We start from the raw sequence: 22,590 nt of genomic DNA on the forward strand, positions 1-22,590 counted from the left end.
TCAGGCGGCTTTCATTAGTATTCAGTGACTCCGGAGACCTTCAGGAAATCAAATTCACATCAGCGCAGGACATCTCCATCGCCCCGGCTCCGCTCGGCAGTTCGCGTCTTTGTTATTCTACATTTTGAAATATGCACAGAGCCTCAGAGAGAATTGTCTGAACCTCTTTTGTCTGATGAATCTGAAGAGACGAACTCAAATAACTTTTCAAGGACGTCACCTGTCCGCGATGTGTGGATTTAACACTCTGTATTAATTAATACTATTATGTAAAAGAGAATTACAGAAAAGCAGAAAGAATGAGGACGCTGTTTTATCTCCCTTTTGCTTTTGGAGAATAAAGTTTCAATGTTGACAATAAAGTCGATAACGAAATCCAGTCAGATGACAGGAAGCTCGTGTGGTTTCTCATTAGCAGACGCAGCTTTCAGCACAATGTTTGTTTTATCTACTTAATGTGCAAGTGCAAAAATAATTTTAATATTACTAAAACTGATTCTGTAGAATACTTTCACCAAATCAGGCATTTTGCCAACGTTTATTATTAAAAGTTCACAATTTAACCTTGAAAGTTAAAGCTTATTCTCAAAATGAAAAATGAAAAACCCTATTATTTAGTTTGAGCTTATTTGCAACATTTTGACTTAATACTCAAAACACTAACTGGAGAAAAACTCCTTAAGCTTGGCCCTAATACTCCATATATAAATGTGCATACTATTATATTACTATTACTACTAAATTACTAAATAGTCTTTAATATTTAATCTGGTTTTTCGTTTCTTTCAGTCAATGAGTTCAATCTTTTGGAACAATTAAAATTATTATGCAAACTGTTTTTGTTTCTATATCTTTTTACATATTTTACGTTTGACATATTTTTATGTTTTATGTATTTTCAACTGTTTAACCACAACTCTTTGCTTTTCACCATTTATCCCTAATTAGTTAAAAGCAAATTATTTCCACCATTTATTAATAAGAGATAAACTAATTATTCAATCTCTTTAGGGTTTATAACATACTCTGATGTATAGTTTTTACAATTAAATAGTAATTTTCCTTTTTTTTTCAAATGAGTTGAGCCACTCTACAATCTTTCAGACTAACCCTGGTTGGAAACTAGTTATTTGGCTGCTATGATTTCATATCTGCAGCAACATCCAGAAGTTTCATTTTAGACACAAAATAAGTCTCTCACAACAAACTGTGTGTGACTCACTCCAAACTCCATTAGTCGACAAAACACCCTGCAGAATAAATATGAAAAATCCAGTCGCTTTGATGTTTCATTTGTCTTTAAATGCATTTCTCATGACTGACTATTGGATTAGCGTTTATTTTCCAGGCTCCATCCACTTTTCCACAGGATCATTTCTTGATTTGATTATGCTGGAGTTCAGTATGAATCATGACGCTGGTTGTTTATCCGTCACTGAGCGGACGTGGATGCAGATTATTAATAGAAGATAAGTGTCTGACTGTGAAATGAGGCCTTAGAATCAGTTTGTTCAGAAAGCTTCAACAGCTTTTTCTAAACTTGTAAAAGTTCTGAAGCTTAGAAATGTTTTTACTAATTTTAAAGATTTCTAATTCTGGGTAGAAGCTGAGAAAAGAGGTAAATTGAAGTTTTAAGAAAAAGTTTTTCTGCCACACTGCTCGAGGCTGGAGAGGGAGTTTCGTATCTGTCCTGGAGCGCCCCCTGCTGGTGGAGCCACTTGCCTGCTTCCCGTTGTGAGTGACGGAGGACAGGATGGTGCGCAGCGACTTGAAGACCATGGCGATGTCCAGCAGGTGAGCGGCGAAGAAGAAGTTGTTGTAGTGTCCGAGGGTGGACATGGTGGCGTACCAGATGAGATACAGGAACAACTGGAGCGAGAATACAACACGACATTCTCACTTTAGCTTTGCACACGTTTAGTTTGAGCTCCTATTGGGACATAGGTAGATTTGTATGCAATGAAAAAATGTCTTTACGACACAATTAGCACAATAACATTTTCAATCTTTATATATTTGATATCTTTATTGTTCATGTTATGTCCCTCAACAGTAGCGTTAATACAAAGATCACATTTGATAAATATTCGCTGTAAAGAAGACAGTCAAAAAATAGACATTGGTAAAGTAATAATAAGAACAATATTATTTGTGTATACATTGAATAAACTTACATTGTCGGTCAGAACCACTCCCATTTTCCAGATTTGATACTTGGTGTCGATGGAGCTCAGCCTGTCAAACAAAAGGTTGTTACAGACGTGCAAACACAAAAGAATATCTCTAATATATCAAACTCTAAAGCCTGCCTACACATACACAAACACCTGTACAAATACTCCATGTGATATATAAACACAATGTGGCTTTTAAGGAGAAACGGGGGGGCGCTTCTCACCAGGAGACCAGGGAGGCTTCTTTCTCCACAGCCTCCACCGTGGGGTCAAAGTCCAGAGCGCTCTTATCCAGACCCAGGAGCTCGGCGATGCGTTCCGCTCCGTACATGTCGCCGTATTTGTTGATCACCTGAAACACACACGGGGAACGGCAAAGGTCAGCCTCATCATCTTTATATCACGTATTCTAGTAAACGCTTTTATTCTCTTTGACGTCGGGTCGATCAGCTGTATCGTCCTCGTCAGCTCTGAGGGGAAAACTCACCTTCCGCTTGATGAACTTGTCCCAGTAGTTGCTGGGGAAAGACCTGAAAAGGAAAACAGGATCAGGATCTGGTTCAGATGTGATACAGATGATAACAGTTTTGGTCTCATCAACAACAGCAGTTCTAATAGGTTTATGTTAAAGCCCAGTTGCTGAGCGAGCTTCATCTCACGGCGTATTGATGACGAGTCGATCCCACTGGCCCTTGATGTCGTCGTCGGACGGCTGCTCGGTGATGAAGAGGCCGTCGAACTCCAGCTCCCGGGCGATCTCCTTCTCCCTCTTGAACACCACCAGAGGAACCTAAACGCAACACGTGAAAGTGGTTCAATTAAAAACTACAACTTTACGAACACAAGCATCAACTGGAAACTCCAGACTCAGCATCAGCGTCATGAATGAACCCACCTTCAGGTAGTAGTACCCGACCAAGCAGACGAGCGAGATGACGGTGTGGAATATGGCCAGGAAGCGCAGCGTGGGCAACATGTAGCCGCTGCTCTCCTGAAGCACAAACTCGTCCATGTCGAACAGCGTGTTCTCGCCGTCCTCGTCGTCGCCAGCCCACTGGGTGTCGTCGTCGATTTCTTCTTCAGGTTCCACCGTGACCTGAGGAGCAACATGGAGCAGAGTGTCACGTTGGTTTGTCCTCCACGTTCCCCTCGACTGCTTTCTGTGGTTGTTCGGAACCGGAACGTTGAATTCAAGGAGTTCAGACGGGGATTTTAAAAGATGTTTTTTGTAATTCCTCTGCCATGACACAGCAACAATGTTTTTTAAATATATTGTTAAATGTAAAGCCCTTTTCCTTACAGTGGTTTGTTGCTGGTCAACAGTACAACAGAACATTTATTGAAGAAGACGAGAATTATTGCTACATGCATGTTATGTGTGTAAACAACTAATGAAACAATCAAACATTAAAAGAAGACTCACAAACCATAATTTGATTATGATCATTATTAATAATTCCATTTGATTTGATAACTTTGTCTAATGTGACAGAAAATAGTGAAACCTTGTAGTAAACTCCCACAGAACAAGCTGAAGTCTTCAATATGTTGTTTAATCAACACCTCAATTATATATTCAGTTTACTTTCATGTACGACAACAAAAAGGATCAAATTCTGCCATTTGAGAAACTAGGGAAAGGAATTTTTGGGGTATTTTAGCATAAAAAAAAACAAAATAAAATGGTCAAAGTATTTGTGGATTCATGTTCTGTTCAGTTGATCCACTAATGGTTGCAGATGGACGGATTCACCTTGTAGAAGAGCAGAATGAAGTTGATGGCGAAACACACGAACAGAGCCAGGAACCGCAGGTTGTAGAAGTTACGAGCCAGGAAGTTCTGGAAAGAGATCAAAAAGGGACAAACCGATGACGCCTTCGTTACTGACAAAATCATATTTCAGATTCACGATGAACTTTAGAAAAATCGAATTGAGCTAAAAGCGTCACCAGCATCTTGTTCAGGTAGATGTCCAGAAAGGCAATGATAGTGGTCATGAAGGCCGGCGACGCCTCTTTGGGTTGACTGGATCGGGTCTTGGGCTTCTCCTCCGTCACCGGCTCCTTTGCCTCCTCCTCCTTTGGCTTGTCCTCCTTCTCTGTGCTGTATCAGTCATCACAGTTATTTCATTTTACACTTGTTTCTTTACACCGTGTGACGATTATTTCTACCGGCGGTTTTACTCACTCGGCTTTTTCTGGTTGACTCTCGGGGGCGTCAAAGGGATTGGCAGCAGCTTTCTGCATAAAGAGCGTCGGGCGTTACAATGAGCGGAGGGACTGGGCGGCAGTGATCGTAAAAAAGCAGGTATCTACAGTTTGAAATCATTGAGACGAAGTGCAAACCTTTTTCTGATCCGTGCTGGATATTTCTGCGCTCAGCTCCGAGACTTCACCCAGGCCGTGCTCCACGTATTTCCCTCCCTCCCTTTTAGGCATCGACAGCATGTCCAGCATCATGTCCACCTCGCCGATGTCTCCTGCCGGTGCCATGGCCGTGTCCAAGCTCCCCGACAACTCTACGGCCTCCACTTTCTCTCCTTCCACCAAATCGCCGTGGATACCAAACTGAGTCGGGTCAGGCATGCTTCCGAGGATGTCCGTCACCTTTATGTTCTTGGCGCCCTCCACCAGGCCCCCGCCGAACATGGAGGACCAGATGAGGTGGAAGAAGCCGAAGACGAGGCTGTAGATTCCTTTGAAGAAGCCGGTGAAGAGCATCCAGAAGAAGGAGAAGAAGCCTGTGATAATCTCCCTGATGCTCAGTTTCTTGGCTTTCTTGAACTGCTTGCGTACGTTTTTACAAGAAAATATTTGGCGGACGTTCGCTAACTTCTTCTTGACGGAGGAACAGGCGGAGCTGAAGGCCGAGGCCGACTCCAAGGCGTCTCCTTCCTCTCCGGCCAGGTCGTCCAGGATGCTGTGCACCTCCTCCTCTTCCTCCTCCTCAGGCTGTTCGACCACGTCCGGCTCAGAGATCTGCGAGGCCAGCTGCATCTCAAAGATGGTGTCCTCACAGAAGTTCACGAACATTTCCATCTTCTCGCTCTCCGTGCCCTCGTTGACCACGGCGAAGATGAACTCACGCTTGGACTCTTTGACCTGCGGCTTCTCCCACTGCTCACGGCTCGACTCGCTGATCTCGAAGTAAACCCTCTCGATGCGCTTGGCACTGCCCATGATTTCAATACGACCCAGGTAAGGTTCAAAGTAGCTGAGCACGCTTTCCGCCAGATCCAGGAAGGTGGCGAGTCGAGAGTCGTGCGGCATGTGCTCCGACAGGTTGGTGAGCAGCACCGCCACGTTGAAGCCGATGTCTTTGGCCGGCTCGTGGAACCGCTCCACAAACTCCTTGTAATTAAACATGTCGTTCTCATCGGCCTCTGCACACGAGAGCAGGAAGTCGATCTCTGACTGGCTGTACTGTTTCTGGCTCTCCATGGACCTCTGGAAGTCCTTCTTGGAGATGATGCCTTTGCACTCGGGGTCGTACTCCCGGAAGTTTTCCGAGGTCGTCAGATCCTTCAGTTTGAGGAACATGTCGAAGAACTTGAGGATCATCTCCACGTTGCTGGACGACTCCATCAGAGTGTCGACCATCTGCTTTCCGATCGTCCCATTCACCACGTTACCTGAGGAGGGAACAGCAGTCATCTCAGAACACAGACTGCACCGTGCACTCGGCAGCATCAGGCAGTTTCAGGCTCTTACCCTCCAGCAGAGACAGCAACATGATAACCATGTCCTTCTGTAAATCCATCAGCTCCTTCAGCAGCTCAATCTGACTGGCGTCCTACAGACAAAAGACATTTACATATTTACATGAGCATTATCAATTAATTTAGTAAATTAACTAGTTTCATTAAAATACTTGAATGCTAGAATCTGCACATCTATAGAATTGCATGAGGATATTTGGGAGTTTAAGTACAAGTTTTCTTTTTCTTCAAATACATCTCATAAATGTTTTATTAGGAGCATTACATTTGATTATGTGACCATGACCTTTACTAAGTGCAGCATTTTTTAGCTGAAAAACTAACTTTTTAACTACCTCAATGCATATTTTTGTCATTTCTGTACTATATATATATATATGCAATTTTTCCACTGCTACAGCCACAGTGGGTTACTTATACAATGAGTATTAGTCACAAGAAACAGGTTTTTATTGGGTTTTTCAGTGTACCTGTGATAGCTTCATCTGCATGTTGGCAAACACATGCAAGAAGCCAACGACTGCATCCCACAGTCTGCTGTGAGCCAGACTCTGCTGGTTCCCAATACACGGGCCCTGAGAGACGAGGAGGAGGAGAGGGATGTGATCCATGATAACAGTTCATTCAGTCTTTATTCTTTAGATTCCACTTCCGTCGTCTGAGCTTCTTACCTGAATGTACTCAGTCAGTGAGTTGAATATCTGCTTGGCTACAAATAAAGCTTTGGAGAAGTTGACTTTTCCAGTCTCTTCAATGACCTCTTTGCCGGAGTAGTACCAGTAGAAGTCACTGATAGATTCCTAAAGAGGGGGGTGGCATTGGAAACAGAGGAAAATGAACAATGAGTAACAGAATGTATGATGTGATAACTACGACGTGTGTTTAACTCACCTGCAGCCGGAGCAGATAGTCCACAGTGCTGATAATGATGTTGACTGTGGTTGTGTTTCCAGTCTGGGTTCTCAGGAAGTTCTGGAAATCTGACAGAGACCAACATTTTTGTAATCCTCGATCTTAACACTTCTTTCTCATCCTTTCCATTTTCTAATAGTCGGCTGTTCTGTTCTGGACGAAATAAGACAAACTGATAAATTCAACCTCACCTCCATTGTGGCCCTCACAGAGAAGTTGCAAAAACCGGAACAGATCTTTAGTAAAGTCGTCGTTCTGAAGCACCTTGGAGCCTTGAGAGAAAAGACATCTTGGTGAAAACAGCTGAAACAATGCACAAGGCTAATTTCAGTCTGTGTCTCCTCTAAATGAGGAGGTGTGCTTATGTGTGAATCTCCCCTTCAAAAGCAATTAACATGAGGCAAGCAGGTTTCATGTTCGAAACATGACTGAGGTCCAGGGCCTTTAGATTCAAAACACTGAATCCAAAGTGCGTCTCGGAAAAAAAAAAATGCTCTTAACAATAAACAGTGAAACTCTAGGACATTTCCATAAGCTGGAGGAGGCCTGATAACTTTCACATGCAGGCCGCAAATTAGGCCTGTTGAGAAAATCAAAAAGACATGTTTACAGATTTTCGCTTAAACCAGATGATCCAGTCTACAGATCTATGCAAAGAAACGATTTCTGAGAGCGGATACAATCCATGTGAAAGTTGGGACGTATGTATGGAAACCAGCTTTGTGAAATAGGCCCCAAGTCCAAAGCAAGACAAAGCTTTGGTTCAGTCAAACCCTTGGGAGGTGGCACTGATAGCCTTAGGGAGACAGAACCGAGCATCAGTATTAGGATTTGCATTAGTAATTGTTAACATGAAGGGAATGGGAACAAATATCACACAAAGGAAGAAGCGGTGGATTCTCATGACCCTTTTTTCTGCCGAGCATGCACACATCTGTCCCTGCACACATCTGGGTGTACCAAATAAAGCATGGAGTATGGACCACAGATATGGAGGAGACATTCAAGGTGGAAGCAGAGCCATATCAGCGTGATCTAGATTTTCTATTTACCCCGATCAGTGTGGTCTGCCATCGATGGGATTTTTTTTTTAAATGACAGGAAGGAGAGAAACAATACACGAAGACATAAGCAAAAAGAGAGGACATCGAGTTACAATACAAAGAGATATGATTATTATATATATCGAGTACGAAGTGAAGAACAAAGTCATGCAGTTAAAAAAACTGTTTTAGACAAGGGGAGAAGGTGGGGGGGGGGGAAATCATAGGCCTGGGTCGTGTCTATGCTCAAACAAGAAATTCAGTCATGGTTGAAAACTTCAGTAGCAGAGACACGAGTAGTAACAGTGAATTGTTATACACAGGACCCGGGGTGTCTAGCAGAGGGCTGGATGATGAGGAGACGGGACATAGTTTGAGGTGAAGAGCGTCGGGTGGATGTTTGGCGTGGAGGGGAAGAAGCTCTGGTGTTAATGCTGGACCATGTCTGTGGCTGTGTGTTCTGGATTTACTCCCCAACATTAGAAGAAAAGAGAGTTTAATCGTTTGCTGTATCCCCGGAAATACAAGCTGCACAATAACGTGTTTCATAGTGAATTAGGCTTTTCTCATAGATTGTATATAAAGAAGAACGACACGTCAACTCCAATAATCCGTCATATTTTGTCTTCATTTTCATACATAGTTGATTGTGTCGTCCATCTTTATTCACAGTCTATGGGGTTTGTTCCTGCTCCTTGACTAAAGACGACAACATTAAAGACACCACAGTGACGACTTCAGTGACTTCCAGACTGAGGCGCAGGCGGCAGACTGCTCTCAATGATCAAAATTCCCATCGATAGCAATGCAATTTTGATTATTCCAACTACTGAGGCCAAACACTTCTACTTATTAGGAAACTAGCGTTTAATAAGTGCTTTGAAAGGAGAATGAGGTTATAAAGTTGTCATGGTTCAGCATTAGTTGAGAGAGAAAAAAAAAAAGGGAGAATATTTTGGTGATTTTTGGGAATCAAGAGTAAAAAATCTGGTGTTGAAACAGGAATCTACTGAGCATCAAGACAGGAAAAGGGGGTCTTGGAAGTCTAAAAGGAGAAAAGAGGTAGAATACAGAGCTACTGATGATACTCTTCACTTACTTGACCCTTCGTCTGTCACCATGCCGAGACCTTCCGCTTTGTTCTGCCTCTCAAATGCATTCAAGTCCAGGACACTGAGGAAAGAGACGAGTAAAGAGTCAAATAAAAGCACTTGACGTCTGCACAGAATTCATGTTTTTGTTCTCTGCACAGAAACAGTACCTGCATGACTGCATCAGTCCTGAGAGGCTCTTGAAAAACCCTGCATCTCTCTTTTCTTTCAGGTAATCAAGCATTTTCTGCAATAAAAGCAGTACATTTACTCGTTGACATTACGAAAAGAGGAATTAGAAGGATAAATAAATGAATATTGAATTGTTCAGCCGTATTTTCTGACCTGCTGAACTTGCACGTTGCCTCCATTTAGAATGGAGATCCCCAGTTTGAGGGTGCACGTCACCATGGGGCCCAAACGACCTGGTGGCAAAAGAAGAAGAACGTTAAGACAAAACCCACGAATGTAATTGAGTACAAAGAATAAAGAAAAGGGAGAAAAGCAGCAGGTTTGACTGAAAGTCAAGATTAAATCCTGGCTTCTGCAAAAATAATGAAATCTGGATGTTATGGGGATCAAAATATATATTATCAAATTGTAGATTCAAACGATCAATCCCCTTTAAACTGCCCTGAGCATCTTGATAAGGACGATAGTAGATACACAGATGATTACCTTTGCTGGCGCTGATCATCTGCAGCACCATCTCAGCTGCCCCGCGGGCGTGCAGCCTCGCCTGCTGATACAGGATCTTCTGCTTTTCCATCTCTTTTTCCTGAAATCCACAACACACACACACAGAGAGTTAGAAAAAGAGACATTTTTAACAGTGTGATTAAATTGCTATGAATGAACGCGAGTACCTCAAACGTTTTTTCTTTCCCTTCCTCCTCTTCCTCCTCCTCATCCTCTGCACAGCTCTGAAAACAAAGGTCGACGTTCAAAGCTCGAGTTTCGTTTTTATTTCACCAAAAGTAGAGTTTTACCAGAATTATGTATCGATGAATAGAATTTGAAAGTCCACTACCTTTGCCATCATGTCTGCGTATGCAATATACAAAGGATCTTGTTCCAAGTAACTGAAAAAAAGTAAGGTCAGGTCACACTGCATTACTGTGTGTGTATCGTTGTGTTTCATCTTATTCTACAACAGAAGCATGAGGAATTTAAAATGCATGCTCAGTCGCTGTAGCTCAGTGATTGAACTCCCTCACCTCCTCTCTGTCAGAGCGTTGTGGCTGAAGTGGAGGATGAGCTGATGAAGAGGATCGGGCTGCACCTCAGCCACCTCCTCTTCCTCCTCCTCCACAATCTTCATGGGGGTTTTCTGCAGAAGTCAGTAAACAGTTAGCTCCGCCCAAGTCTCATCCGATAATCCCAGCACAGCTTCTACTCTTCAAATGTTTTCTTTATCTTTTCGTAAACTCACAGATAATTTGTCAAAAACACTGAAATGAGTCATTAACAACCAGCTAGTGCCGCATGCAGATGAATGTCATCTCCTGGAGATCCGGGGCAAAGACAGGACCAGGAAGTAAAGAGTGGGTGATGAGCAACGGTGGAACCAGTTCTCTAATTCATGCATGTTAGCAAACAGATGCAAGCAGAAAGCCATTTGGTGACATGACTTTGAACATGAAGAATGAACCTGACAGTAAAGGAGTCGGACATTGAGGAACCAACACAGCAACACAAATCTGCACGAGTCCAAACTAATCCGACAGATTTGTAGAAAGAAACTGACGATTAACAATATTCTTCTCTCCTGACAACAACAGTTTATCTGATGGTTGTGCTGTTATTTATCGAAAAGCCGTCTTTAAGTCTTGTTTGATGGCACAGCTTCATTGTCTAGATGAATTTTCTGCACATCTGATACAACGATCTAAAATGAAATGTGGTCTTCACAGGACTACGCGAGCATGCCACTGAGGTCACAGCCACAAAACGCACTGTAACGCCACCTTCACACTACAGACTTACAGAGTACAGCGAAAGACAAGTGGATCCAGATCTGACAGCCAAACAGCTAGTGACAGTCTCCTACTGTAGTGAAAGGCCCTCCTTACCACTGCTGTCAGAAAGGCAAAGCCTGCTTTTCTAGAGCTGTGAGCGCCGGAGCTGGCCCTGTGTCTCTTGAGTTGGTCATGCAGCCTCTGACCCCTGACGGATCTCTGTTTGAAGGGTTTTGCACGCCTAGAGCGGGGGCCCCTGGGCGCTTTGGGCGAGGTCCCCACCCGGGCGTGATCCCAAGGCTCGACAGGCGCTGAGCTAAAGAAGCATTCGGCAGACAGGACTGGCAGAGGGGTGCCAACGCAGGGCACGCAGGGCACGCAGGGCACGCAGGGCACGCGGGGCGAGGGCAAGGCGAGCCCAGTACTTACTGCCAGATCCTGAACTAGCTTCTCCTCAAAGGAGTACTCCTCTGCCTCTATCCAAAGTCTCTGATAGGCCGGGATGAAGAAGTTGATAGCGCGATGCCTGGGGAAGGGGGAGGTGAGGGGAGGTGGGGAGGAATGGAGGGGAGTGGGGAGGGAGGTACAGTGGCGTTAGGGTGGGTTGTGGTGAGTTTTTCTTTGGAGGAAACAGGAAGGAGAGATGTAGGGAGGAGGAAGGGGTTACAGGAAGTGCATTTCAGGCAGGGTGGTGATTGGTCAATGTGGGACCCACTGGCTCTTCTGACTGGTCACATTTGGTAACTGCAGTTACTTCCATCTGGTTTGTGAAATTCATTAGAGAGCATGCACACTTTGGGGGAAATGCAGTTTTCCAACACATCAGTGGATCTGTGAAACAACGTGAATTTCTTTCTGGTAATTTTTCAGACTTCAAAATACTTTCCTTCAAAAAACGTTGTGTTAAAAAAAAACTGCATAACCTTCGGCAAAATGTCAGGTGAAAAACAAATCGTTAAAAATTATCAATAATAGGGGGAAGCAAAATGACAAAACAACTTTTTATGTATTACTGAAACAAACCAACTGTGGCCAACTTCTCAAAGTCGTACAGTTATTTAATAGATTTTCTTTCTTCTTCTTTTCTTTCTTCATTCCTTCCTTAAGGGTTCACCTGAAATGAAACAGAGGCCTGCAGCTCGCAGAGCGTTTTCCACTTTCCAAATCACTTTGTTTCCGTCAATTCTGGGGCTCATACTAGCTGACCAATCAGAATCAACAGTGCAGAAACAACTGGTTGCTAGGCAGAGGTCGGTCCACAGCCTGGTGGATGAAAAGGAGAGGAGGAGGAGGTGGGGGGGTGGGGGGGGACAGATGAAGCATTCGCCCCGTAGTTTCACTTTACCGTCAGCAAGGAGAACAGGCGGTCAAAGCTGGAGGCTTTGAATGCCCTTTCCAGCCAAACCTCCCGATATCCATTCAGGAAGTAATTATTATTTTTGTATCTGAGGGAGGATGAGGTAGTGTTATGCAAAAAAAAAAAAAAAAAAACAACAACACAGAGAAGAGAATGTGGTTAGGGAGGTGATGAGGGGTTTACATGGGCACACAATTAAGAAAAAAATGCCCCAAACCCCCCCCCCGTGATTACTTGGTGATTGTTATGTACGGTTAGATCGAGACTCAGCGACGTCTTAACAGGGTCGATTAAATAGATAATGTCAATATTTAATATTGACATTTGCATATATCAGTTCTCTGAGTGTGAGGAGAACTCACCGGGGCAGATTGTAGAGCGGAGCCATACGGAAACAAGCCACCACGGCTCGCTTACGCTGTTTGGACAGAAGCTTCTGCCACACACACTTCTTATTCCTCAGAGGCTGCTCCACCTGGGAGACAGGGAAATCAAAAGTTTGGAACAGTACAACAGTTACAATGAAATGTTTTATAGAAGCTACTTTATACGCCACAGTTTCATTATGACAACAGGGTTTTACACAACGTGAAAGATCTGTAACTTTGTGTTTTGCTCTGTTGCTGCACTGTAAAGCTGAGTGCAGCTCCCTCTGTCCCACTGTCTCTCCCTCACATCCACATAATGATCATCTGTCTTTCTGACCATCTGCAGCACCAGGAGCAATCCCGCCTGTGGCCATTAAAACGTCCATGAAGTTCTTACTGTCCTCAGCGGGCAGGATTTAGCAGACAGATTGATTCCTCGTAGATTGTGATAATGTGGTATTATCTTGGTTTTATATACAAGGCTGCAAATAACACAAATTGTCACTATCCATTTATCTGTTGGTCTGTTGCAATCGTTTAGTTCATGTCACAGTGTTTCACCTACAATAGACCCATCACCCATATATAGAGAGAGGGCTGTCTTCTGTTCTCTGGTAGTCTAATAAGATTTCACTTCTTTAGTCATCTGTCATCTAAGGATCACATTATTGTTTCATGAATTCTTAACATTACAGATTTGACAGATTCATGTGTTTTCACCTGCTCCAGATGGAAAACTGCAGCGGAGATGCTCTGGACTCGGACCACCGCGTGTTCCGGGTCTGCTGGTCCCTCGCCCTTCACCACCACGTCCTTGTACAGGTCCAACTGCCACTGGACCGCTGGGTCGTCAGACTACAACACAGCAGCGATCAAATCCATAAATAGACCACAGGGAAGTTATACTCGTGCTGATACAACTATTATAACTTACTTTGTCCTGGAGATGGAGATTCTGACGCAGGTGCTCCTTCACCTCGTCATCTGTGTCTCTCTATGAAGGGGGGGGGGGGGACAGAAAAACTATGAAGCAGTATTGATATTTCATTATTGTACATAAAAAAGATCTATTCTTTAAATACTGTCTGCTCCACCAGAATAAGAATGAAAGTTGGTAAAGGTGTTAATTAGTTCACTGTATCAGGACAGTGTTCTGTGATTAAACTGATTAAAATGCCGCAAAAGCAAATCACACAGACTGAAGCTTTTCAATAAGTCCTAAGAGTTTCTGATAGAAGATAATAACTTTGCAGTCCAGGAACTTTTAATGATGAACTTTGTTAGAGCTTCGACTTGCAACTTAATTAAAATGATCAATGAATCAAATTATGAGACCAAGGATAACTTGAGGGGAGGACTCAATATGAGGAATAAGAGAAAGATTATATGTTCATGGAATCTCACGCATAGAAAAAGTTGTTCTGCAAAAGTCAATTATATATATCAAAAAATTATGTAATGCTAAATTCGTCAGCTTACCAGACTGTAGCGTATCTTGGCCAATGAGATGAGCTCCTGGTCACCGGGGGTGCACATGTTGAGGCCGATGGGCAGCATCTTCTTCAAGGCAGCGACGATCAGAGACGTCTGGATGGAATAATATTCACCACGACGCCGCTTGTGTTTCCTCTCCTGGTCCCCACCTGACTACAGAGAGAGACACAGTAAAACTTTATTCTAATACATTCAGAATTGCTTGTTTACTTCAAAAAATTCCTCTGTGATTGTTTTTCCTCTGCAGCATTTCGACAATTCAACTCTTTCTTTACCCTGTAGTTGATATTTCTAAATTTAAAATTACCTAACAGGCGTCATCGTCTATGATAAGATCCTCAGGGCTCAGGAAAGTTTGTTTTACCTTAAAAACCCTGAGTGAGATAAACCACATACCAGAGACCTCACCTGCCTCAACATTCAGTAAATCTGTGACCGATCACGTCAAAACACACGAAAATGGCAAATAGATAAACGATCCGACTCTGCCAACACAGATAAACAACAACTTCCTCACGGTGGCAGGCAGTTGAGCAGCTGCCGGACCAAACACTGTCAACTTCCAGATAAATGGCCGACGACAGGCATCCACGTGAAACCCCCCCCATGTTGTAAATCCACCAAGCAGAGGGAAATTTAAGATGTGTGAACTCTTCTGGTCGATCTCAAATCCACACGCTCGATTTGTTCAGCAGCACATGACAGGGAAATGATTCAAAACACAGGAAGAGTGCTTATGTGGACTTGTGTCTCTGAAACCAAGGACAGCATGGTCGGGGGGGGCCGTCAGGAAGAATTGAGGTTGTGTTTTTCCAAAGTGCTGACAGAGTGAAGGGGAGACAAGTGGGATAAATCCAAATGAAACCCAGAGAGGACTGAGATGTACTTTGCTCCATCTCCTGTGTTCCTGACATCGGGACAAAATGAAGAGATCCGTCTCTCCGAAGGGAAAACATCGTGAGAATATAGAAAATATCATATTCCCCTGCACCCTGTGTATGTGTAGGTGTTGTCCTACATACAGTATTTACCTTGGACATCTTCGACTTGCCTTCTTCAGTCAGGAAGCCCAAGTTGTTGATCTCATTCTGAACCACATAGTTTTGCTCCTCACGCTTAAAGTTCTGTATTCAGAGGACAAAGAAAAGATGTTAAATAGGATCTAAATACTTAGAAATCATTTATATTGTTTTATATAAACTGTGAAACTCACATGGGACTTGCACCAGAGGATGAAGATCTCAGCCACCATCCTGAAGAGCTCAGTGGAGTATGCGTCGGGCTCCTTCAACCACCGAGACCTGGAGCGAAAGGAAAGACAGAAACATGAGACAGAGAGCAAGAAACGCACATGTCACTGTTGTTGTACATCATCATGTGTTTGTCGTACCTGTTGATATCCACGTAGCGGATGAGCATGGGGTAGAAAGCGTACAGGTCCCTGCAGAGCACAGCGAACTCATCCAGGATGAGCAGCTCAGCCTCCTGGGTGTCACCTTTACTGTCGGCCTTCAGCAGCTCCTCCTCAGCCACGACCTGCAGCACATCCACACTTTATCCTCTGGAATCAACTCAGCGGATTAAACGTCCTCAACAAAGTGTTCTAAGATTAGCTCCTAGGTTTTCACACCATGTCAAATTGTAAAAAACATGTTCAGTGTATTTAAAGCTCGAACCTTCACTGTCTTCTTCTTCAATTTGTCCAGCGTGGGCAGGAAGTGGGTTCTCAGCAGATCGGCTCCAGCCTTGCAGATGATTGGCTGAGAGTAGACTGGAGACAGAGACATAAATATATGTGTATATTCTCAACAGGGGGACGGATGCTTTCAATTATAAATCAAGTGTCTGGAAGGACAGACGTCAAAGTTTTCCCCGAGTTTGTGTAGATAATCGTCTCTCACAAATATGAAACTACATTCATAACTTTTACACCAAGTTTTCAGTAACTTTTCTAAAATCAGTTAATTAAATATAGGACATATATCCTTGATTTTAAATGTGTTAGCTGTACAATATTAAAATTTGGTTTTTGACACGAGTCCCCAACCTGCAATCCTCTTCATCCAGGGAGCGTCATCAATGCCCAGGTTGTTGATGAGGATCTTCAGGATATTTCCCAGGATGATGCTGAGGTGTTGAGACGTCACCATGGTGCAGCACTGGGCATCTGGAGGGGAGTTCTCTGGACCCTTCTCCCACCAGTAGGACAGGTAGTTACACAGCATGGGCAGGATCACCTCGATGACCTGCAGGACACACAGGCTGAGGGTTAAAGGTCAGGATCACTGAAGGTAAGAAGAGGCCAGAGCTGATCATCGTCTTACATTTGGCACCGAACGTCCTCTGTGATATTATTAATCCAAGACTATTTGCCATAACTTCCACAATAATTGATTAGAGGTAATAAAATACGACATTTGTTCTTTCTTTTCAAAATAAGTCATGTAGGTATAGTAAGTATTTACCTCTAGTTAATGCAAGTCTCAATTGTGCATCACACTCACACTCAACATGAGATGCTATTCAGGTTTGAATTCATTTAGCATTTTCATTTTTGTGTTCCTACCATGATATAACTCTGCTTTATGTGCACACGTGTTTACTGTGTCTTTAAATCTTTTTAGCTGTTAATTTTCAGAATCAATAATAAAAACCTCCTGCACTCACTGAAAAAAATAAATTAAATGGCATTTTAATTAGACAACCCCACTAACATAAAGTAAAAGATTTTAACTAGAATTATGCCTCAGCCTACAACTCAAGTTGCAAGACATATGGTCACAATCTCCCTTCTGAGACTAATGGCCAGAAAAGAGTATTATAATGTCACCTTGGATATAAACCTTTTTTTGTATCCTGATACAACACTAATGGGAAGGTTTGCCATAATGTGCACAGTGACAAATGTAATGAAACTCCCTCCAGGCGTTTCTAATACATCATGTCTAAAGGAAACGGCCACAGCTGTCGTTGGCACAGAGATGATAATAGTTAGGTCAAAATTCATGTAAATCCCTGCATCTTCCATTTTGCATCAATGCAAGTCAATGGCCGATAAGGTAGTGGATGTCTTTGTGGATCCAGTCACCTCAGATCAGTTTGCATACATTCAAATACCCCCATCCTCCCTTCAGACCTGTGGCATGTCACTGTAGCGAGCTCCAGCGTCCGACACATCGTTCACATCCTTCAGGAGTTTGTCGAGACGAGGCATCTCCGGACACATCTCCACCACCGTGTCCGGCATGCTGAGAACTGGAGGAGACAAACGTCAGTCGCTCGGGATTAGACACGGAGACAAACTGTCACTGGGAAATATGAGAAATAAAAACTAAACATGCATATTCACAGCTTTATGAGGATGTAAATTTAAAAGGAGGGTGGAGACTCACTGGCTCTCTCTCGGGGGGTCTTGGTGTTGAAGACAGAAAGTGGGTTGTGGGCGTTGAGGTGGGGCTCCAGGAAAGCTACAGGCATGGCCCCCACCAAGGTGGCCAGACTCTCACCCAGAACAGGAAGATGCCTGAACATATAAGAATATACATACTGTAGATATGTATACGCTGTTTATATGAAGAAAATAAACATACCAACAGGAGATTGGTGCATCATATAAAGTCTTCAAACTTTGTTTCTGTTTAAAAAGCTTCCTTGGTAGCAGATGTTGTCAGGACAACCTTCAACTTCCACATTTATCGAGGACCACACGGCATCAGGATTAATTCAGACCAGACAGCCGGGCTCAGGTTGGGGGTCAAACCTGTTCACTGCTTGTTTTATAGCTCGAGTCGGCTCAAGGTGAGGACACTTCCCTTCCACAGCACATTTTGGGAGTTTTTTTTTTATTGGTGTTTAAAAAGCCAGTCGGGGAATAATAACACAAAATTGTGGGTTTTAATGAAAGCCGTTTCACAGGACTCTTGTGTTTCTCCTCCGTCTGCTGCCTTCGGTAATAAAACCCTTTTTCTTTTAATAGTTTTTTCATGAAAAATATTAATTTGAACCGTTGTTATCATATCGGGCCACAGTCTCAACCCTTTACCAGAGTACATGAGCAACTATGAAATTGCATTTGCCAAACATGAGTTAATGAAAAGCTCAATATTCTAAGTAGTTTATTTGCTGCCATTTCACACTTCCCTGATTCCAATGCTCATAGGGAATGGAAGTGACAGCTTCTATTCATCTTTACCAGGGACTCAAACATACAAAGTTGCTCATGTGTAGAATTAAAATCAATTTTTTACGTCCTGTTGCTGAGTTTAACGAATGTTTGTTGTCGTACCGCTCGACAAAGGGGTTCTTTCCTGTTCCCAGAGAGTAGAAACACATCACGATTCGGTAGCAGGAAAGCTGAACGTCATCCACTGAAAGAAAAAAACATTAAATATTCATTTATTTCTCCAAAATCGTGAGATTACAATCAAAAACCTAAAGATGACAGAAGGAGAAGGACAAATAAAAAGTTGAATATGATTAGTGATAATGGTGGGGATGTTTTTACTGGATGTAAAGACTAAGACTAAAAACATATTTTCAGAGTATGTATTTGTACAAGGACACAGAGGTCCTTTTTGTTTTGTGATGGTTAGAGATATAAACCACCATAAATATTCATGAACGTTTCCCGTTGCTCTCTTTTTATGTATTTATTTCATTATATTTTAGCACTGCAAAACATGTCCGCATATGAAAACACAGACTCACACAGCAGGTCCACTCCGAACTCATGTGTCTTGATGTGTTCGAACAGAGCGGTGAGGATGGGCAGCAGCGCCACCGTCACGTAGTTGATGCTCTGGGTCACGCTCTTCATCTGGGCCCGCGACTGCATGAACTTCCCCAGTTTCAACATCTCTTGCAGCTTCTCCAGGTCCTCGGCCGCGTTCTCGAAGAAAGTCTTGAACCCGGCTTTGACCAGCTCTGAGCCGGACTTCATCACCGTCCTGAGAGAAAAGAGTCGAGCACAACGGACTCATTTCGAACGCAACAAACCACATTTCAATTCGTAAAGTGATGCTCAGGAGAGAAAGGGTCAACGTCACGAAGAAGTGCCGAAACCCGACTTACCTGGTGTCCAGTGAGTGAGTGATGATGTGCAGACAGCTCACCATCATTGCCGAGTCACTCCCTGTAAGAGAGACGCTCACTGTAGACATGAAGAGATTCAAAGCCAAGGGGAACAAGCACACACACAGGGGCTAGGCCGGCCTTACCGAAGAGAGAAATCCTATGTCTGACAAGAGCGGCCAGTTTACAGAACAGGCTGGAAAAGAACGGAAGAAGAGTAGGAAAAGAATTGGATGCAAAGAGAATCAACGCAAGGCACAAGAAAAAGGAAATGGTTTGATGAAAATATGCACTTTTTCATCGAGGGTCAAAAGGGAGGAAGTTGCTAAACAGATAAACCTGACAAAAGGAGAATAATGCATTGCTTTGTGTTCGGTACCTTGTGACCATCTCTTTCTCTTTGTTGGAGGCACAGCCGCAGCTGCTCATGTTCTTGCTGGGTGTGGACAGGAAGTAGAGACAGTGGTTCTTAAAGGTTTGATCTGCCAGAGGAAGCAGCACCTGCAGAGAGGAAATGCAGCGATTAGACGGAATTTATCAACATTTCATTGCCTCATTTGGAAAAAGGTGTTGATGGACTTCCAGACCTTGGCAAAGAACTTAATTTCCTGGTCATGAGGTGATTTGTCCGTTTTCCCACTGGTGGCCATGGCCTCTGGAGTAAAAAGCGGCAAGATCAGCGTCAAGGAAGATTTTTTAAAATCAATGTACCGGACCTGAGTTTAAAAAAAGATGTCCCACACTCACCCAGGTGAGCGATGAACTCCTGAGCAGAGTCGATGTAGCTGAGCATCCTCTTGAGGAACTTGAAGGAAAAACGCTTCTCCATGGATGACGACTCCTGCTCCATGTCCTTCTGGCCTCTGAGAGGAAAAGATCAGAAATGATTACCCATCACATTTAATGTAATTCAGATTCAAATTTAATCTTCGGCCCGAGTAAAAACTTTATTTTTCCCCCGAGTTAACAATTTGGTAAACTTTTAAAACTGTTCTGTGCTGTTGAAACATTATTCTTAAATATTTCTACAACATGACAGGAGACCTGGTGATGGCGTAGCCACTGATCTGCAGGAACTTGAAGAAGTCCTGGGCCTTCTCTCTGTCTCTGTACTTCTCTTTAGCCGTCAGGGTGTCGTAGGGAACCAGCAGTGGGTGGGTCCCTCCTCCTGGAACAACACAACACACCAGTCAGACAAACACCGGCTCAAAATGATGACGTGCGCTTTTTTTTTTAAACTGTCCAGTTCCACACCTTTGCTAACGAGTTCGGTTTTCTTCTTCTTGGCCCAGATGTTGTGGTAATTTTCAGCAACCACCTCCACCATCCCCTGCGCACACACAGCACAGTGTGAGTATTATGGTATGTTTCAAACCTGCTTCTCCTATGGTACAGAGTCAAATGCAAACCAACCTGTAGTTCCCTGGACAGATTGACGTTATGCAGGTCCATCGGAGCCGGACTGAATGAATTCACCTGCAAAGGCAGAAAGAGAAAAAATATTTTTAAGACAAATTTCTGATTAATTGTGGGACATTGAAATATAAGAACTGTAACAAGAAAGTAAATATAACTGCAGAATACTTTGTAGAGTTCAAATTGCAGCAGCTTCTCAGTCCCAGACAACAGAGATGCTGTTTAGTATTTATCTGGCAAGAAAATAATTATTATCCGAGTTATTAGCTTTGCTGCTTTGCTTTGTGGAAAGAGGCCGTGGAGCCATTCATTTGTTTTAATGGAGTCTCATTCAAAATGATCTCTGCACAGTTCAGAAACTGCATCAATAAAACAAAGGACAAAAAAGACCTTAGGAAGGAAGCGGCTTATGCAGATAACATTGTGTAATAAAGGTGATAAGTAGCAGCAGAGTCAGTGCATCATGGATCCAGATGTTACCTGAGACTCTGAGATCTTTCTCTGTTTTTCGCTCTCTCGCTGTTGGAAGATGGCGTCTCCCTCCTTGGTCCTCTCAATGTTCCAGCCCATCGTCAACATGCTCTTCAGCGACTCCCTCAGTGGCCAGCGGTACGTTTCTCTCTCCTACACGTTGCAGGCAGAAAAACATTTTACTTCTGTCACTTCTCATCGTAAAATCTAATCCATGCAGGACCGTGTCCCCGCCAGCTGTGGCAACACGTGAAAACACAAAGAAGTCAAACACACCTGATCTAGAATTAAAAAATGTAGTTTTATAATAATTCATAGCACACATTTAGCCAATTAGTCACAACAACCAAAACTTGTATCCTCTAGCAAAGGTTGATGTGTATAGTTGATGTATCACTTGTTTTGCTGGTAGGAGCATGTGTACCCGTGGGCATGTACCTTCTCACTCAGAGCTTTGTAACCTCTCAGCAGCGGATGGGTTTTGCTCTGCTCGTCCATATTGTCTCCATGTTTCCAGCCGGCTGACACCTGCAGCAGCAGCAGTTCATTACACACACTTCAGTTACACAAAATCAATTCCATACAAACAAATATATACTGTGCTCACTGACTGTAACAATGCATGCTAGTGTACCAGACAAGGTAAAACACAATTACAAGTTAGCATTTCATGGCATTTCATACAGACACTCCCCCTATCTTCTGCATACAGGAGTCATCCTCTGTCAGCATGAGGGAGGAAGACACACACACCACAGTGCCACTCACCTTCTCTGAGGACCACCTGTCATGGGAATGCTCTGCATATTTGTTGGCAATGTACTCAAGTTTTTCAGGAAGGGAGATACTGGAAAGAAAAAAGATAATGTTGAATCACTTATTGTTAATACAAAGTCCGTTGACTCGTATACTGAAGCTTTGATTTTTTATTTGTAGACAAACACACAGAATTTAATCAAAAAGCTTGTTTGTTTAATTGTATTAATTCCAACATGGTTCCTTTCAATCTTCTCGATTCCCAGTGTTTTGTTTTCCAGAGCACTCACTTGGCCGTGTTAATGGGTTTGGGGTCAAAGTTGCCCTGAGCATCCACTGACGTCTGTTTCTTCAGTGTTGCCCCGAGACTGGCGTCCACGAAGTCGGGCGGCAGGGCTCCGGCGATAGCGCACAGACACGCCATGGCCATTTTGAAAAGTTCACCATCGTACTTCTACAACAAGAGACAGATACAGGGCAGAGAGGAGGGTTACAAACTGTTTTACCCACAATTCTTTCTACATTTCTTTCTGAAGAGGTGTCTGTTCAGATCATTAGATTGATAGACTGAGCAGAGGCAAAGCCAGGAGAAGAAGAAAATAAAAGACAGAAAGCTGGAAAAGTCTGCAGCGAGCGATGCGCTGTCACAAACTGATAAATGATTCATCTGTTTTTGGCTTCGCCTCAGCTGCACTGCTCACAAGCACTTCATTGAGCTCTCGCTTCACTGCCTCTGACTAACAAGAACTTTTCTCTCAGGA

General features: G+C 43.3%; 1 protein-coding gene across 5 annotated transcripts in view; it reads right to left on the reverse strand.

The window, feature by feature from the left end:
• ryr3 (ryanodine receptor 3) overlaps window positions 1–22,590 on the reverse strand; it is a 90,796-nt gene that overhangs the window by 5,184 nt on the left and 63,022 nt on the right. For 4 of the 5 annotated variants that reach the window (XM_047338156.1, XM_035144420.2, XM_035144418.2 and 1 more), the window contains 49 exons: window positions 22,120–22,283; window positions 21,842–21,920; window positions 21,512–21,601; window positions 21,083–21,226; window positions 20,600–20,662; window positions 20,441–20,516; window positions 20,231–20,354; window positions 19,934–20,049; window positions 19,774–19,841; window positions 19,566–19,687; window positions 19,333–19,382; window positions 19,187–19,247; window positions 18,824–19,062; window positions 18,402–18,483; window positions 17,509–17,639; window positions 17,253–17,371; window positions 16,164–16,362; window positions 15,793–15,887; window positions 15,507–15,652; window positions 15,330–15,417; window positions 15,148–15,240; window positions 14,102–14,269; window positions 13,557–13,616; window positions 13,343–13,477; window positions 12,617–12,729; window positions 11,327–11,423; window positions 10,157–10,269; window positions 9,970–10,021; window positions 9,806–9,862; window positions 9,618–9,717; window positions 9,285–9,364; window positions 9,110–9,186; window positions 8,948–9,021; window positions 7,858–7,872; window positions 6,997–7,077; window positions 6,785–6,873; window positions 6,565–6,693; window positions 6,364–6,468; window positions 5,886–5,967; window positions 4,521–5,806; window positions 4,363–4,415; window positions 4,125–4,278; window positions 3,928–4,014; window positions 3,070–3,270; window positions 2,834–2,964; window positions 2,662–2,704; window positions 2,399–2,526; window positions 2,175–2,235; window positions 1,723–1,869 (listed from right to left, as the gene is read on the reverse strand). In XM_047338156.1, the coding sequence (XP_047194112.1) occupies window positions 1,723–1,869; window positions 2,175–2,235; window positions 2,399–2,526; window positions 2,662–2,704; window positions 2,834–2,964; window positions 3,070–3,270; window positions 3,928–4,014; window positions 4,125–4,278; window positions 4,363–4,415; window positions 4,521–5,806; window positions 5,886–5,967; window positions 6,364–6,468; window positions 6,565–6,693; window positions 6,785–6,873; window positions 6,997–7,077; window positions 7,858–7,872; window positions 8,948–9,021; window positions 9,110–9,186; window positions 9,285–9,364; window positions 9,618–9,717; window positions 9,806–9,862; window positions 9,970–10,021; window positions 10,157–10,269; window positions 11,327–11,423; window positions 12,617–12,729; window positions 13,343–13,477; window positions 13,557–13,616; window positions 14,102–14,269; window positions 15,148–15,240; window positions 15,330–15,417; window positions 15,507–15,652; window positions 15,793–15,887; window positions 16,164–16,362; window positions 17,253–17,371; window positions 17,509–17,639; window positions 18,402–18,483; window positions 18,824–19,062; window positions 19,187–19,247; window positions 19,333–19,382; window positions 19,566–19,687; window positions 19,774–19,841; window positions 19,934–20,049; window positions 20,231–20,354; window positions 20,441–20,516; window positions 20,600–20,662; window positions 21,083–21,226; window positions 21,512–21,601; window positions 21,842–21,920; window positions 22,120–22,283 (6,267 nt within the window). The remainder of the gene's footprint in view (window positions 1–1,722; window positions 1,870–2,174; window positions 2,236–2,398; window positions 2,527–2,661; window positions 2,705–2,833; window positions 2,965–3,069; window positions 3,271–3,927; window positions 4,015–4,124; window positions 4,279–4,362; window positions 4,416–4,520; window positions 5,807–5,885; window positions 5,968–6,363; window positions 6,469–6,564; window positions 6,694–6,784; window positions 6,874–6,996; window positions 7,078–7,857; window positions 7,873–8,947; window positions 9,022–9,109; window positions 9,187–9,284; window positions 9,365–9,617; window positions 9,718–9,805; window positions 9,863–9,969; window positions 10,022–10,156; window positions 10,270–11,326; window positions 11,424–12,616; window positions 12,730–13,342; window positions 13,478–13,556; window positions 13,617–14,101; window positions 14,270–15,147; window positions 15,241–15,329; window positions 15,418–15,506; window positions 15,653–15,792; window positions 15,888–16,163; window positions 16,363–17,252; window positions 17,372–17,508; window positions 17,640–18,401; window positions 18,484–18,823; window positions 19,063–19,186; window positions 19,248–19,332; window positions 19,383–19,565; window positions 19,688–19,773; window positions 19,842–19,933; window positions 20,050–20,230; window positions 20,355–20,440; window positions 20,517–20,599; window positions 20,663–21,082; window positions 21,227–21,511; window positions 21,602–21,841; window positions 21,921–22,119; window positions 22,284–22,590) is intronic. The other variant, XM_035144419.2, reaches the window with a different exon arrangement.

Source organism: Hippoglossus stenolepis, chromosome 20, assembly GCF_022539355.2.
Source record: "Hippoglossus stenolepis isolate QCI-W04-F060 chromosome 20, HSTE1.2, whole genome shotgun sequence".
NCBI lineage: Eukaryota > Metazoa > Chordata > Actinopteri > Pleuronectiformes > Pleuronectidae > Hippoglossus > Hippoglossus stenolepis.